The sequence below is a fragment of the Neolamprologus multifasciatus genome, chromosome 7 (assembly GCF_963576455.1).
Source record: "Neolamprologus multifasciatus chromosome 7, fNeoMul1.2, whole genome shotgun sequence".
In the NCBI taxonomy this organism is placed as follows: domain Eukaryota; kingdom Metazoa; phylum Chordata; class Actinopteri; order Cichliformes; family Cichlidae; genus Neolamprologus; species Neolamprologus multifasciatus.
In genome coordinates, this window is record NC_140445.1 from 27,753,220 (window position 1) to 27,768,735 (window position 15,516).

The 15,516-nt window shown below is 43.8% G+C and overlaps 1 protein-coding gene across 1 annotated transcript in view; it reads right to left on the reverse strand.

The window, feature by feature from the left end:
• swi5 (SWI5 homologous recombination repair protein) overlaps nucleotides 1-15,493 on the reverse strand; it is a 17,257-nt gene extending 1,764 nt beyond the window's left edge. The window contains exons 1-4 of the mRNA XM_085164624.1: nucleotides 14,317-15,493; nucleotides 13,751-13,799; nucleotides 13,516-13,619; nucleotides 13,196-13,290 (exon numbers count right to left, since the gene is read on the reverse strand). Of these exons, the coding sequence (XP_085020750.1) occupies nucleotides 13,196-13,290; nucleotides 13,516-13,619; nucleotides 13,751-13,799; nucleotides 14,317-14,411 (343 nt within the window). The 5' untranslated portion in view covers nucleotides 14,412-15,493. The remainder of the gene's footprint in view (nucleotides 1-13,195; nucleotides 13,291-13,515; nucleotides 13,620-13,750; nucleotides 13,800-14,316) is intronic.
• Between the last annotated feature and the right edge of the window lie 23 nt (nucleotides 15,494-15,516).

Below are 15,516 nucleotides of genomic sequence, written 5' to 3' on the forward strand. Positions count from 1 at the left end.
TTTGGCACCTACCAAATCCGCTTTTAACGATACTGTATGATGGATTATACTCAGTGTTGGGAAGGTTACTTTTAAAATGTACATACCCCAAAATGTATTCTGTAACGTATTCCGTTACGTTACTCAATGAGAGTAACGTATTCTGAATACTTTGGATTACTTAATATATTATCATGCTGCTACAACTATTGCTGCAATAGTATTGAATGTACTATTGCTGTGATTTATTACTGTTACTGAAGGTCCGCGGCTCCGAACCGTAGTAAAGGGACCTCTGGCTAATACGGTGGGTTCTGAAACTGTAGCCGAAAAATAGCTTTACTTTGTTGTCTGGGTCAACTTTGCTTGCGAGAGACAAAGAGAGGCGTTGAACGGCTGCTCCAAAGGAACTTTGAACGTGTTTTTGGAGGAAAACACGAACACGGTGTACAGTCGAGTCTTAATAGCTTACTTACAACTGGGCTCGTCAGGCATTCTTCTTGGCTGCAGTGGTTATTATTATATTTACATGCTTCCAGCTCCCGTTTTTGCTCGATGACAGCTCGTACTTTTCCTTTTTCTCCCTCCCTCGCTCACAGACACATAACGGGTATGGCAGTCCATTCTTCCTGCAGCACGGACTACACTGCCTATGATGCTACATTCTTTAGAGCTATACCTGTAGCATTCTGCCTATTAGCTTAGCAACAACAACAACAAAAAGACCTCTCTCACCCAGGAAACCCGCAGAGAGAGAGAGCATCACCCTGTAACCATGGCAACCGTAACGCTGCCGCCTGGAACAACAGAACGTAGCTGTCAAACAAAACCCAAACAGTCCTGACCCGCGACAATATGAAACAGGAAAGTACCGCCGTGTAATCCATTTATTTCAACAAAGTAATTGTATTCTAAATACCACCTTTTTAAACGGTAACTGTAACAGAATACAGTTACTCATATTTTGTATTTTAAATACGTAACGGCGGTACATGTATTCCGTTACTCCCCAACACTGATTATACTTAAATACTTGGCATAGCGCCTGGTAATAATAATGATGATAATGATAATGCCAACATCTAATTTAAGCATTTACTAAGAAGGTGGAAGGAGGTTTTAGTAATTACGCATCCTGCTTGTTGTCTCTTAAGTCTCATGACATTTAATTTGAAATAAAATTTAAAAAACTCTCTCTGAATACTAAACTAATTTTGGGCTAAAGGGATAAATAAACTTTGGCATCGTTTGTTATAAGGAGTCTGTGTACCAGGAAAAATGGACAGACTAAAGTTTTGATTTAGAAAGTCTGCATGTTGAATATGTTCAAAATAATCATCTGAGAAGGTAAATGCTATATTTCCCTAATTGTGAAGCAGATAATATCAAATTAAATCCAAAATCATGCAATGGTGATGCAAACACCAAATTCGGTACAATTTGGCCCCTTGTATAATAATATTTTCTGATTAGCCACATGAAAATCACATTTTTCAAGAAGGCAGCCAATATGACCCATGAAAAAGTAGTTTTTGCATTTAATTGCTACATAATTTACTGATTTTCATTATCTTGTGTCAATTTCTGTGTTTTGAAGCATGCAGCATTTGCTTACTTTTCTGGTATATTATTAGGCTAGTAGCGCTACTGCACGGGGTAAATGGGGCATGGAGGTAGGAGCAGTGCCTTTGTTTCAGCATTCAGCCACATCCCATGGATGAACTACTGACACTGGTCCTCACCACTATCTGTCATCTGTGACTCCCAAGAAGTTACCTGTGCACAGCACACCCTGGTCAACAACATTGGTTCGTGGGCTAAAATAGGTGAGGGAAGCACACAGAAGATCCAGATTATGTGATGAACTTCATTTATAGCTCTGACATTGATGGTGTATAAAGTCATAGATAAACTCCTGTTTTCTCAGAGATCAAGCAATAAAAAGAGTTGTTCAAGTTGCTAGCCAACAAGGTTTGTGAATCTGACACAATCAGTAGTCCAGTGATTGCTACAAGAGGGCCTCTTGTAGCAATCACAAGTACCAAGTGCCTAGATGCTGTCTCAGCCAAGAGGAGGCTGACACTGGGGTATACGAGAGATGCAACTCTGACTAGACGTCAGTAGCTCATTCATTAAAGCAAAGGGCACCAATGTGTTCATTATAGCATTGTAGACCGTGGGAAGGAAAAACTCAATTTTAACAGGAAGAAACCTCAGGCAGAACCAGGCTTAGAGAAGGGAAGCCATCTGCCGTGACCAGTTGGGAGTGATGGGAATAAGACAGGACAAGAGACAAACTGTGGAAGCTCAGGGATCACCTGATCCAGCAATAACTATTAGCTTAATCAAAAAGAAACGTTGTGAGCCTAATTTTATAAGTAGAGAGGGTGTCTATTTCCCAAATCCAGACTGAGAGCTGGTTTCACAGAAGAGGGGCCTGAAAGCTGAAGGCTCTGTCTCCCATTCTACTTTCAAATACCCTACGGACATAAGGACATGTGTGATGAAATTATTAAAACCTTTGTTAAACTTAGACTCCGTCTGAAGCGTCTGACGATGACCTGCATCATCTAAAGCACTTTGTCATAGTGATGTATGACTAAACAAGTTCATGAGGTAAGAAGTGAGCCTTGCATGGAGAGAGAAGAGCTATTCCATCATCAGGTGCAGCCCTTAGGGACCATGCAAAGCATGCTGCCTACCAGGCAGGAATCATCTGGGGCTGGGCTAAGGCTGAGGAAGAATTCTGTACAGTTTCATGGACCACACTCCCTATAATAGCTGCACACTGCCAGGAACTGACCAAGTATGGATGTAAACGTGAGTACAGAGGCAGATACTATCACCATAAAGATTTTTGCTTTCTATGCTGTTTTTATTGCTGAAGTAGTTGTTAATAAAATGTTTGCAAAAATGTGTTGATCTACTAAAGACACAACAAAACTGACTGAACATTACTTTCAAAATAATATGATACATATGCATATATATCTTACAGCTAGGCTCTTGATAATGGGAAAAATGAATCTGAGATGTTTAAACTTGTATGTCTGCTTTTCAATGATCTTGGTGTCCAATCAGCAATAATTTTTCAAACAGCTAATAAAGTGATTATGCCATATTTGGTGCTTGTATCACAATCTGCACCATTTTTCTGTTATATTCTATAACCACTTTTTCAGCAATTTCAGAAGTGAAAACCTTAGAGTGGTGAATATATGCAAAAAAGGGAAAGATTTTAAGTAGCAACATGAACTCAGACAAACAGTCAGACAGACAGACAAATGGACATGAGACAAAGGACATTTGTCTTTACAGGGTAATGCAGGGCATCTCCTCTTGTCTCCTCACTCCAGGGCCTGCCCACCCAACTCCTCCCTCTCAGAATAACAGTATACAGTACAACAGCAACTCAGTGCGTTAAGTGTAGAGCCTTTGTGAAAGTGTGTGCTTGAGAGAGAAAGAAGGGAGAAGAAAGAATGACGGCACATCTTTGTATTTGAATATATATATATGCACATGTTACTGAATGCATGCATCTATAGACAGAGATTGTAATTGTGTGTCAGCCTGCGGGTGATGTGAAAGACAGCTATTGTGTCAGAGGGGAAATGCCATCTCCGTTCACTAAGAAGTCATTATCATCATGACTCTTCACTGTACTGACAGAGAACTTGAAGAGAATGCTAACATTTAACTCAGCACAGTTTTACTATGAGAGATCACCTAACTTTTCTACACAGACTGTTCATAGGTGGGAAATAAGTGTATTGGTGCACTGTACATTTAAAATCACAGACTAAAATGGAAAGGGAACATCAAGATTTTATCTACAATAAAACACACACACCCTTAGGTAGTATGACATGACCGTGATTCACCAGAACTCCTTCCAGTATGAAAACTGAACTTCACCCTACTTACTCAACCTTGTGCAGCTGCAGAACAGGGATACAAAAAAACCCTTATGACTATGATAAATTACAATTACCCTTTTAGTAAAAAGGTGAAATTCCTTTTTTGGTCAGAAAACCTTTTGAACTCCACAAGAAAGGAAGAAATGTGTGGGCAGCATGCCAGTGATGTACAAGCATTATCTGATATGCAAGTTAATTCATTTAATTACTAAAAGTTAGTACCAAATTTGAAACCCATTCAATATTAGCCAATATAATCACTGAGCACAAAAACTACATGATTTTTAGTGGCTGACCTTTTAAACACAGGACTCTTCAAGTCATTTTTTTTCTAAAGATTTTTTATAAGCAATCCCATGTGCAGCATATTATTAATTACTGCATAAGGTTTACTAAAAATACTTCTGTTTCAACAGAGAAAAAAAAGCAGGCACACCCCTCTTTGCTGCCCTCCAGTGGCTGACTGAGGAGGTTAAATCTTCCATTATAATTCTTAGTTTACATTTTTTTTTAATACTCTCACACTTCTCATCACAATGTACGTTTATGGTTATGCAGCAAATTAACCAACACTCATAGTTAAAATTTAATTCAAGCAAGTGGACTTCACATGTCATGGTTGTAAAGAAGGTGTAGTGGATAGAAAAATCCACACACCCCTGCTAAAATGCCCAGTTTTAGTGATGTTTAAAAAGAAAAAAACAAAAACAATGACCCAAACAAAAGAATGACTTTAACATTTTTTTTGAAAGACCCAGCCAGACCTCAGACCCGAATGCAATCGAGTCTGTGGAGTGACCTGATAAGGGCTGTGCATAAGATGGCCTCATAATCTGACAGATTTTCCAAAGAGTAGGAAAATATTGGTAAGTTTAGATGTGCCACCCTAAACGCCAGAATGCTCTATTAAAATTAAGGGTGTGATTAAGGGAACATGTCCGCGACCCATCATCTAAAAAAATAAAGGTACTACTGCACTCATTGTCCGAAAGTCTCCTTATATTTCAACCGCATCGCTATGAGTGCAATGTTAATTTCGGCCAATAAGTTCCACTTTGTTCTTACTGTTTGCTGCGGTGATGACGTCACATGCTTTTACGACGGTCCTGCCGTATCACGAGTCGGAGGAGCACTAGGCATGTTTTTCTCCATGAGTGCGGGGGAATAGCGATCTCCAGCCGTGTGCGTTCCTGTGCAAATGTGAGTCAAAATCCCTCCAGTTCTACGAGTCTATTTCCACTTATAGCACGGGTTGTACTTTGATGTTAATTACAGGGGGCACTGAAGACCATGTAATTACTGACCTTTCCTAATTTGGGGGCATTAGGTCTTTTCTGTTGCCTGAGATATGCAGATATTCTTGTTTCCTGCCTGTTCAAATGGGATTGTGGGACTTTCTTATGTCAGGGCATTCAGCTGATTATTTGTGTTACAGTTCATTATATTGGCATAATGTTGGGAAATAACGATTGTTATATTTACATGTGAAAATTGTTTCTCCTTGTTTCTTGTTATTCAGAACCACACCTCTGTCCATCCCTCCCACATTCGTTAAGTATGCCTACTGCTGTACTGTTGAGCTGCTGTTAACTTCCATTAAAGTATATCCGGACATCACTCTCTGTGCCCCACTCACTGACCGGAGTTTAAGTCCTGAGGGAGCTATCATCCCAGCATCCCAGAGATAACTCTCTAACAAGTGGTCCTTCGAGCCGGATAGATAGCTACACTGAGGACAACATGGAGTTTCAGCACCGGGATATCCCTGACATATCCGTGCGACGGAAAACTCAGCGAGAGAGACATCTCCCGGCTTACTTTGATGATTATGAAGTCGAATATCAACCCAAATCAGGTACATCCACTGATAAACCAACAGCAGGTGCAGAGGCAGGGATGGCTATAGATCAGCGCTCTGCCAAGCAGCGCTCGACCTCTTCACGATCACATGCCTCAGGTTCTCAATGCAGCAAACCTAGATCCCAGGCTAGTGGACACTCACCTTCGGGAGGCTCTATAATCGCAGGGCTAACTGATTTGCAGACAGCGATGTTGGAAGAGAAGATGAAGGGCATGGAGCTAGCAGAATTGCAGCGTCAGATGATGGAAGAGAGTCTAGCTGAGGAACAGTGTTTAATCTTGGATGCTCAGGCCCGGGAAGCCCTCAGTAAGAAGGAGGAACTATACATGCAGCAAGAAAGGCAAAGACGTCAATTAGACGAAGAGGCACGTACTGCTCACCACACCAGAGAATCTATTACCAGACGTTTATCAATGCAGCGTCGACTCAAAGAGAAGGAGATGGAACTAAAGAAAGCTTCCCTCATTGCTGCTTTTCTTCGTGATCAAGAAGATGGGCTGCCACCACCTAGACCTTTAAATAACTGTGAGTATGACTCGGGCCTTCAGGCTTGCAGCAGTGGAGTAAACTCCCAAGTGAATCTGTCGGAGCAGCCAGCACATAATGGACAGCGACGTAATATGACCAGCTATGTGAATGCTTTCCCACCTTCGATCTTGCCAGTGGATGCATCAGTACCAGATACGCAGCCCTTACATCCCACCAGCTCCTCGGCTGACCTGGAGCCAGTATCTGAACCTCTCCATGGGTGTCCAACGCAACATATCGGTCCTGCTATGGATACTCCCTCAGCTGGTCATCAGTATGGTCAGCAGCTAGGTGGAAATCAATCCCCTATTACCTACTCGACTCAGACTCTCCGACCTGCAGCAGAGGACAGCTTTAATATCCCTAACCGACAATCACAGCCTCTTGGAAAGGTGAAACATCAGGGATGGCTTCCTCCAGTGCCATACACAACACCCAGTCAGTTTCTACCGCTTCCTGATTTACAGTCCCGCCTGCGGGATAAAGTCGGACCAGCTGGCTGTGGGCCCACGGCGCCGTCTTTACGGTCAGAGATACCGTTGCCACCTACTGACAGCAATGGCAACAACTTGATGGAACTGCTAATTGCCAGCTCGTATGGGATCCCCAAGCCAGCACTACCTTCTTTCGCCAGTGGTAAGGAAAGTGATTTTGCACTTCTTAAGATGGCTCTGGACAGTCTGCTTGGCAGCCATACTCATCTCACAGAGCAGTTCAAATATCAAATCCTTCTGGAGCAGTTAAAACTACCAAGTGCTTACAAACTAGCACAAGCATATATGCATGATCCCCTGCCATATACTACAGCACTCCAGGCTCTCCAAGACAAATATGGTCAACCTCGTCAGCTCGTACAGAGTGAGCTTGGATCTATCCTGAACTCTCCCCAAATCCGGGTGGGGGACCCAGAAGCCTTCGACAATTTTGCTCTGGATGTACAGGCTTTAGTAGGTATGCTTCGATCGCTGGAAGGTGAAAACGGCTACGAACTGCGATGTGGCTCTCATGTCGATAAGTTACTGAGTAAGCTCCCAGCAAGCTACAGAGATGGGTTTGTTGAGTACAGCCTCAGTCGTGGGATACTGAGAACTGGAACTGACAAGACATATACCCTGCCAGATTTTTCGGCCTGGCTCCAAGTGAAGTCGCAGGCCAAGCGCATATCTAGTAGGGCAGCCGACATGTTTCAGGACCAGACCAAACAAGGTCAGAAAGGCAGGAAAAGCCAAAGATATCCTTCCACTGTGTATTACAACACAGACAACAGGAAGGGGGATGGAGCTCATCTGGAACCAGGTCATCGGATACCTCCCATCAAAGGGAAGATTAAGCCAAAACCTTACTGTCCATACTGTGACACTCGTGAGCACTACCTTAATCTTTGCCCCAAATTTAAGACACTGTCCACCACCCAAATTGCAGAGTGGATCAAAGATAAAGGTTGTTGGCGTTGTGGACGGAATCACGCACCTGATGTGTGCACCCTGAAGGCACCCCGTAAAGCGTGCAAACAGCAACATCTTACAGTGCTGCATGAGGTTTGCCAACAGGAGCCCAGGAAAGTCCTGATGGTTGGCACTGCCCCAGATACGTCCACCATCTACATTGATCACCCAAACCGTCCTCATAAGGTCCTGCTAAAGGTTGTGAAGGTGTATCTGTACAATGCTGAGTATTCATTAGAGACCTTTGCTGTACTAGATGACGGTTCTGAACGATCCATCATCCTACCACCAGCCGTGCAGCACCTCAATCTAGGGAAGGAAGTCGAGACACTTCCATTAAGGACTGTTCGTCAGGATGTGATTCACCTGCAAGGGGCCTCGGTCTCCTTTGAGATTTCCCCTGCCCATGATCCTAAAGTGAGATACCAAATCCATCATGCCTTCACTGCTGACAAACTGGGCCTCTCTGAGCACAGTTATCCAGTTAAGGCACTCATGCAAAAATATGCACACCTGCAGGGACTCCCACTTTCCCCTGTCGACAGGGTGCAGCCTTTAGTCCTTATTGGCTCAGACTTCCCTCATCTGCTTGTCCCAATGAAACCTGTACGGTCTGGCCCTCCTGGGGGTCCATTAGCAGTCTGTACCCGCCTTGGATGGGCTCTGCAGGGTCCAGCTAACTTAGCCCAGTTCGCTGGGGAAGAGCAACAGTGTCTCTTTACTGGGTCTCCAAGCAATGATCTCCTTCAACATGTAGAACGATTGTGGAAGGCGGATGTACTCCCATACACAAATGTGAAGACCGCAACACGTTCTAAGGAAGATCAGAAAGCACTTGAAGCTCTTGAGCGGCGCACAACCAGAGTGCAGGTGGAGGGAGTGACAAGATATGCAACGCCCCTCCTCCGTCGTAAAGACAATCCTCGCCTCTGGGCACCCAGGCTGGCCTTGCTACCACAGTTACGGAGTACTGAACGTCGGATAGCGAGAGACCCAGGGCAGACTGAAACCTATTGTCAGGAGGTGCATAAACTGGAGGTGGTAGGCTATGTTGAGAAACTATCACCTGAGAAGGTGGATTGTTCGGGCAAGTCATGGTATCTACCCCACCATGTAGTTCACCACAACAACAAGGCTAGACTTGTATTCAACTGCTCATACCAATACAATGGGCTAAGCCTCAACAGCCAGTTGCTTCCAGGTCCAATTCTGGGACCTTCACTGCTTGGGGTCCTCCTCCGCTTCAGGGAGCATACTGTGGCCATAAGTGGTGACATCAAGGCAATGTTCCACCAAATTCGGTTGCTGCCCGAGGACAAACTTCTGCTCCGCTTCCTATGGAGGTCTATGAGGAAGGATGAGAAGCCAAGCGTGTACGAGTGGCAGGTTCTGCCTTTTGGTACAACGTGCAGTCCTTGTTGTGCCACCTATGCCCTCCAAAGACATGTCAGGGACAACAGCCAGGGTAATGAAGATATCTTGGGCACGGTGGAGAGGGCCTTCTATGTCGATAACTGTTTGCATAGTCTCCAATCTGCAGAGGAGGCTAAGACACTCATAGATCGGATGCGGGAGTTACTCGCCAAAGGAGGATTCGAGATCAGGCAATGGGCCAGTAACATTCCATCGGTGGTAGAGCACCTGCCAGTGGAAGCCAAAGCAGCCAGCACAGAGCTTTGGCTCTCCCAGCACAGCCAAGACCCAGAAGAACCAGCTCTGGGCCTTCGTTGGAACTGTCTCACTGACCGCCTTGGATACAGGCATCGACTTGTGGAGTACTCTCTGCCCACACTGAGAAATGTTTACCAGGTGATGGCATCGCAATATGATCCTCTAGGCTTCCTCATACCCTTCTCAACTCGAGCAAAGGTTCTAATTCAGGATCTTTGGAAGGCAGGAGTTGGATGGGATGAACAAATCCATCCTACGGCCCTACTAGAGAGATGGACACAGTGGGAGAAGGAACTAGTGTACTTGCCACAGGTGGAATTACCAAGATGCTATGTCCCACCAAGAGCAGACGCCGGGAGACCAGGTAGAGGGGCTCACATATTTTGTGATGCCTCCGAAAGAGCCTATGGAGCAGTAGCCTATCTGCGAACACAGGACTCCCAAGGCGACGTCCACGTGGCATTCATGATGGCGAGGTCAAGAGTAAGCCCCCGGAAACAGATTTCTATGCCGCGTTTGGAGTTATGTGCAGCTCTTGCCGGAGCCCAATTGGCTAGAGTACTGGAGACCGAGCTGGCCTTTCAACCCAGTGACATCACTCTATGGAGCGACTCAACAACAGTTTTGACCTGGATCCAATCTGATTCATGCCGCTATAAGGTCTTTGTTGGTACCAGGATTGCCGAAATACAAGATCTTACTGAGGTGTCAAGTTGGAGATATGTCAACACCAAGGACAATCCGGCTGATGACCTCACGCGAGGGAAAACCCTTCTCGAGCTGAGTCAACCAAACCGTTGGACTCAGGGCCCACCTTTCCTTTTAACGAACCCTGATACCTGGCCAACTCTCCATGAAGGTGAAGGTCAAGAAGACGATGGGGAGCTGAGAGGAACAGCATTCTGTGGAACCACCACCACATGCAGTCCACAGCAAACGGTGCCAATTTCCAATTTTGGCAAATGGAGTGAAGTGGTTAAGGCTACCCATCAGATCCTTCATGGGGCGGCTGCTGATCACGAAAACCATGTCATGACTGCTACAGATGCATCAGCTGCTGAGCTGCATCTCCTGAAACAAGCTCAAAGTGATAGCTTCCCCGAGGAATTACAGGCCCTGGCTGCTGGTAAGGCAATTCATAAGCAGAGTCGCCTGCTAACACTTGCTCCGGAGTATGACCCGGCTATTGGGCTGATAAGAGTTGGGGGAAGACTCAGAAGAGCAGAAGGTCTGGACTTGGATGCCATGCACCCCATAGTCCTTGACCCGCAGCATCCGGTGACTAAACTACTAATCAGACAATATGATGAGCAGCTGTTGCACCCTGGGCCAGAACGAGTGTTCGGGGAGATGAGGAGAAAATATTGGATTCTCAGAGGAAGGGAGGCAATCAAGCGGCACCAGCACAGCTGTGGTGAGTGTCGAAGGTGGCGAGCCAGTCCTGATATTCCTCGGATGGCAGATCTACCCCCCGCGAGGCTACGCCTATACAAACCACCCTTTTGGTCCACTGGAGTCGACTGCTTCGGCCCTTACAACATCAAAGTAGGACGGCGCACCGAAAAGCGTTGGGGTATCATATTCAAATGCATGACTACGAGCTGTGTGCATCTTGACCTGTTGGACAGCATAGATACCGATGCCTTTCTCATGGCTCTGCGTCGGTTTATTGCACGCCGGGGAAAGCCATATGAGATCCTATCTGACTGTGGTACCAACTTCAGGGGAGGAGAGACCGAACTGCGGTCTAGTTTCTCAGCTCTTGAAGCCCCCATTAAAGAGCAGCTGGCGGAGCAGAGGATTGAGTTCCGGTTTAATCCACCAGGTTCCCCCCATTTTGGAGGTACTTGGGAACGGGAGATAAGATCTGTGAAGACAGCTCTTCAAGTGGTGTTGGGAAGTAATACGGTTACAGAGGCAGTTTTGCAAACTGTGCTGATCGAGGTGGAAGGGATCATTAATGCAAAGCCTCTCGGGTATGTCTCTTCGGATGTAGCGGATCCGGATCCAGTCACACCCAACTTATTGCTAATGGGGCGACGAGATGCGTCACTCCCCCAGGTGATTTATGCTTCGAGTGAGATGCTGGGAAGACGGCGATGGCGCCATAGTCAGATTCTGGCGGACCATTTTTGGTCCAACTTCCTGCGTCACCATCTGCCGGATCTTCAGAGGAGACAAAGATGGCAGGGGGAAACTGACAACTTAACCACAGGACAAGTGGTTATGGTGGTTGACTCACAACTACCGCGAGCGCAGTAGCCTATTGGAAAGGTGGTCAAGGCCTGTCCAGGGCCAGATGGTCGGGTGAGAGCTGCTGAGGTGACAATCAAGGGACAGACATATCTTCGACCAGTTGCCAGATTGGTCAGACTCTCAGCCTGGGAGGATGATGACTGGAAACCCAATGATGCTTAGACTTTCGGTTGAAGAGCAAATTTACTACTTAAATTTGGGGGCGGCTGTGTCCGAAAGTCTCCTTATATTTCAATCGCATCGCTATGAGTGCAATGTTAATTTCGGCCGATAAGTTCCACTTTGTTCTTACTGTTTGCTGCGGTGATGACGTCACATGCTTTTACGACGGTCCTGCCGTATCACGAGTCGGAGGAGCACTAGGCATGTTTTTCTCCATGAGTGCGGGGGAATAGCGATCTCCAGCCGTGTGCGTTCCTGTGCAAATGTGAGTCAAAATCCCTCCAGTTCTACGAGTCTATTTCCACTTATAGCACGGGTTGTACTTTGATGTTAATTACAGGGGGTTTATGCTAGGAGATTTATCGAGATTGGTAGAGGCATGTGACTTACCACCGTAGCATTTGTTGCGGGTTGGATCTGTGTACGCGGTTGTATTATTTAGCCACTAGAGGGCACTGAAGACCATGTAATTACTGACCTTTCCTAATTTGGGGGCATTAGGTCTTTTCTGTTGCCTGAGATATGCAGATATTCTTGTTTCCTGCCTGTTCAAATGGGATTGTGGGACTTTCTTATGTCAGGGCATTCAGCTGATTATTTGTGTTACAGTTCATTATATTGGCATAATGTTGGGAAATAACGATTGTTATATTTACATGTGAAAATTGTTTCTCCTTGTTTCTTGTTATTCAGAACCACACGTCTGTCCATCCCTCCCACATTCGTTAAGTATGCCTACTGCTGTACTGTTGAGCTGCTGTTAACTTCCATTAAAGTATATCCAGACATCACTCTCTGTGCCCCACTCTCTGACCGGAGTTTAAGTCCTGAGGGAGCTATCATCCCCGCATCCCAGAGATAACTCTCTAACACTCATCCCTATATAAATATCAGTTTAGTCCATTAGATGATTGCCAGGTAACATTTGTGGAAATACAACTGATGTTACTGTTGTAAAATTAAATTGAAATGGTGGTTTTATAACATTGTTGTGATGCATCAATGTTAAAAATGGGTCACTTAACCCTGTTGATAGGTAAGTGGCTGTTAGGCAACATGATGATGTATTAGTACCTCAGATAGATAAGAAGTGTCATGGGACAAACAGAGAGAAATTTGGTGTATTATAATAAGATAAGATGACTGATAAACATTTTTCACACTTGAGATCACTTGAAGAAAATATTATGCCCAGTGTTTACAAGAGTTGATGCTCAGGGTGAATGTTAATTACTGAATCACAGTAATATTCACATCAGCAGTTATAACATCATTAATAAGATACCTTTATAATTTTAATTTACCAAGCTTCACTTATTACTACATACATTGAATGCTACTTAAAACTTGAATTGAAATGTATTTTTCTCTCTTACCTATACGACCCAGGAGTGACTGACCAATGTCTTTGATGTCGTTGTATTCATGCAACTTATCAATATGATGCTCCAGCTCCTCTACTCTATAGCCCCTAAAAACATATACACACACATGGTCTCAGCAGATTTATGCAAAAGGTCATATGCAGGCAAAGACACAAAATTATAAACATCTAAAAAAGCTAAACTGCTATGTGCAGGTGGACGATTAAATCTGAGTTCTGTTCATCTAATGATACAATGAACCATCACTACCCATAGCATTCAAGTTGGACCTCAAGACAGAAATACAGCAAGAACAACACAGCTGTACTTACTCAACCTCCAGCTGTGCTATCTCTGTATCCAGCTGCTCTCTTCTCCTCTCTAGCTCCTCCACCTCCTCTGCAGGGCTGACTTTAGCACTCTCAAGTACTTGAAGCTGTGACAATCATAACAGAATAAGGCATGTGTGGCATGCTATGGGTGATTGTTTGTGTGTGTGTGTGTGTGTGTGTGTGTGTGTGTGTGTGTGTGTGTGTGTGTGAAAAAGAAGACAGGAAAGCTACTTACAGGTGACTTGAAGTGGGAATGTATTTTCTTAAACTTTGATAATGGAGTTCTACAAAAAGAAGGAATGAATTAATGATGAAAAAATATGGATAAAATTAGATGCAATTTTGTTAAGCCAACCACAGCAACAATAGCTTAGTTGCAGTAAAGGTACTCACGATCGGACAATTGTTTAAGTACACAATAAACACATTATGTGACTTGTGTTTTAAGTTAAGTAAACTTCATCTTACAACATTAAACTTGGAGCTTTGGCTAAGTGACAGGAATTATATTTTACGATATGGCTAAAAATATAATACCTGCCAGTAAATTGCCTGTTTTTCTTTTACAAAAGCTTGCTATTATTTTACAAATTATTTTATTTGATGTGTTAAGCAAAAAAGAAAAAGAAAAGAAAAAAAAAAGAAAATAACACGTACAGTTTACATGTAAATCAAGCCTTAAAGCGTGAACAGAATAAATGAAGCACCCAGATGAACCGCTCGGCTGCAAATACAAGTTGCTCTGTGAGTTGGTGGCTGGCGTTAAGGCTAACATTAATGGTAAGCTATCCTCACAGTTACCTTTTTAGTTGTCCTTTCTTTGAGTCATTTCCCTCCGGTGTAGAAACTGGGCAGTGACTTTCACAAATAGTTTCAACGGACTGCTCCGTGTTCATATTGCCTTTAGGAATTATGTGTGTTAGTGTTGGTTTAATACAACATCGACAGCTGAACACGGAAAAGGAAGTTTGCAGTTCGCGGCTAATGGTAAACAGATTGATAGCGTAATTTGATTGGTTGTTGAAAACGAGAGGCGGGATTTAGAGACTATTAGTCAACCCAGAGTAACGCAAAGTCCTCACAGTTTGAGGTGATTTGTTGGGGTAATACCTTATATTTTATTGTTAATGACTGTCCACAGATACTGACGTGTTTAAGTATTTACAATTACATTGTTGCATTCTATACATTATTGTTTCATTTGACGTAAACTCCGCCTGGCAACCAAGGGGACACTGGACTCAGTTTATTTTGCAATTTCCTGTTTCATTGCAAAACAAACAAACAAGCAACAACAAAACATTAAAACGGGTCGTTGAGCTAGTGTGCATATATGTCCCTAAACACACAGTATGCTCAAATTTGTTTGTAATGTAATGTAATGTGGCTGTATTTCGAAAATGTTAAAATAATAAAACTCCCTGTATCTCGCAAAAAACACATTTCTGCACGGCTTTTTAAACTGATCCATGCTTAGACATTACTTTATCGGTTTCAAGTGTAAGTTACAAGTGATTATGACCTTTTTTTTAGTCCCAAAGAGACTTAAAACAGGTCCACGTGCTCCAAAATCAGTCCGCTCCTCAGCCACACTGCTCCAATTATTGCACCAATAACTTGCTGTTACTGTAACAGCATTTTCATTAACAAATTGTATGACCCTATTTTACTTGTAGTTGTACAAGTATGTCATTAGAGTTCACCTGAGGGGTGCATAGTGAGTGACCAGGGCCAGTCCATATTGACCCCACTGTGTATATTTTTAGAATTTCTTTTTTTATTGACTCTTTTTTAAATATACCTTCTCTTTGAGCTTTATATATATTCTAAAATGATATAGTCATGGGAGTAAAACAGTAGTTAATTAATGTCTAAAGGGTTTGAAGAATGGTTTCCTTGAAAGGCATTGGGCAGTTAATTTTCTCAAGTGGCCACATGAGAAACTGGGACTGTTGTGGCGGGCTGCACAATGGTGCTAAAATCAAAAACTTCAGCTGATTG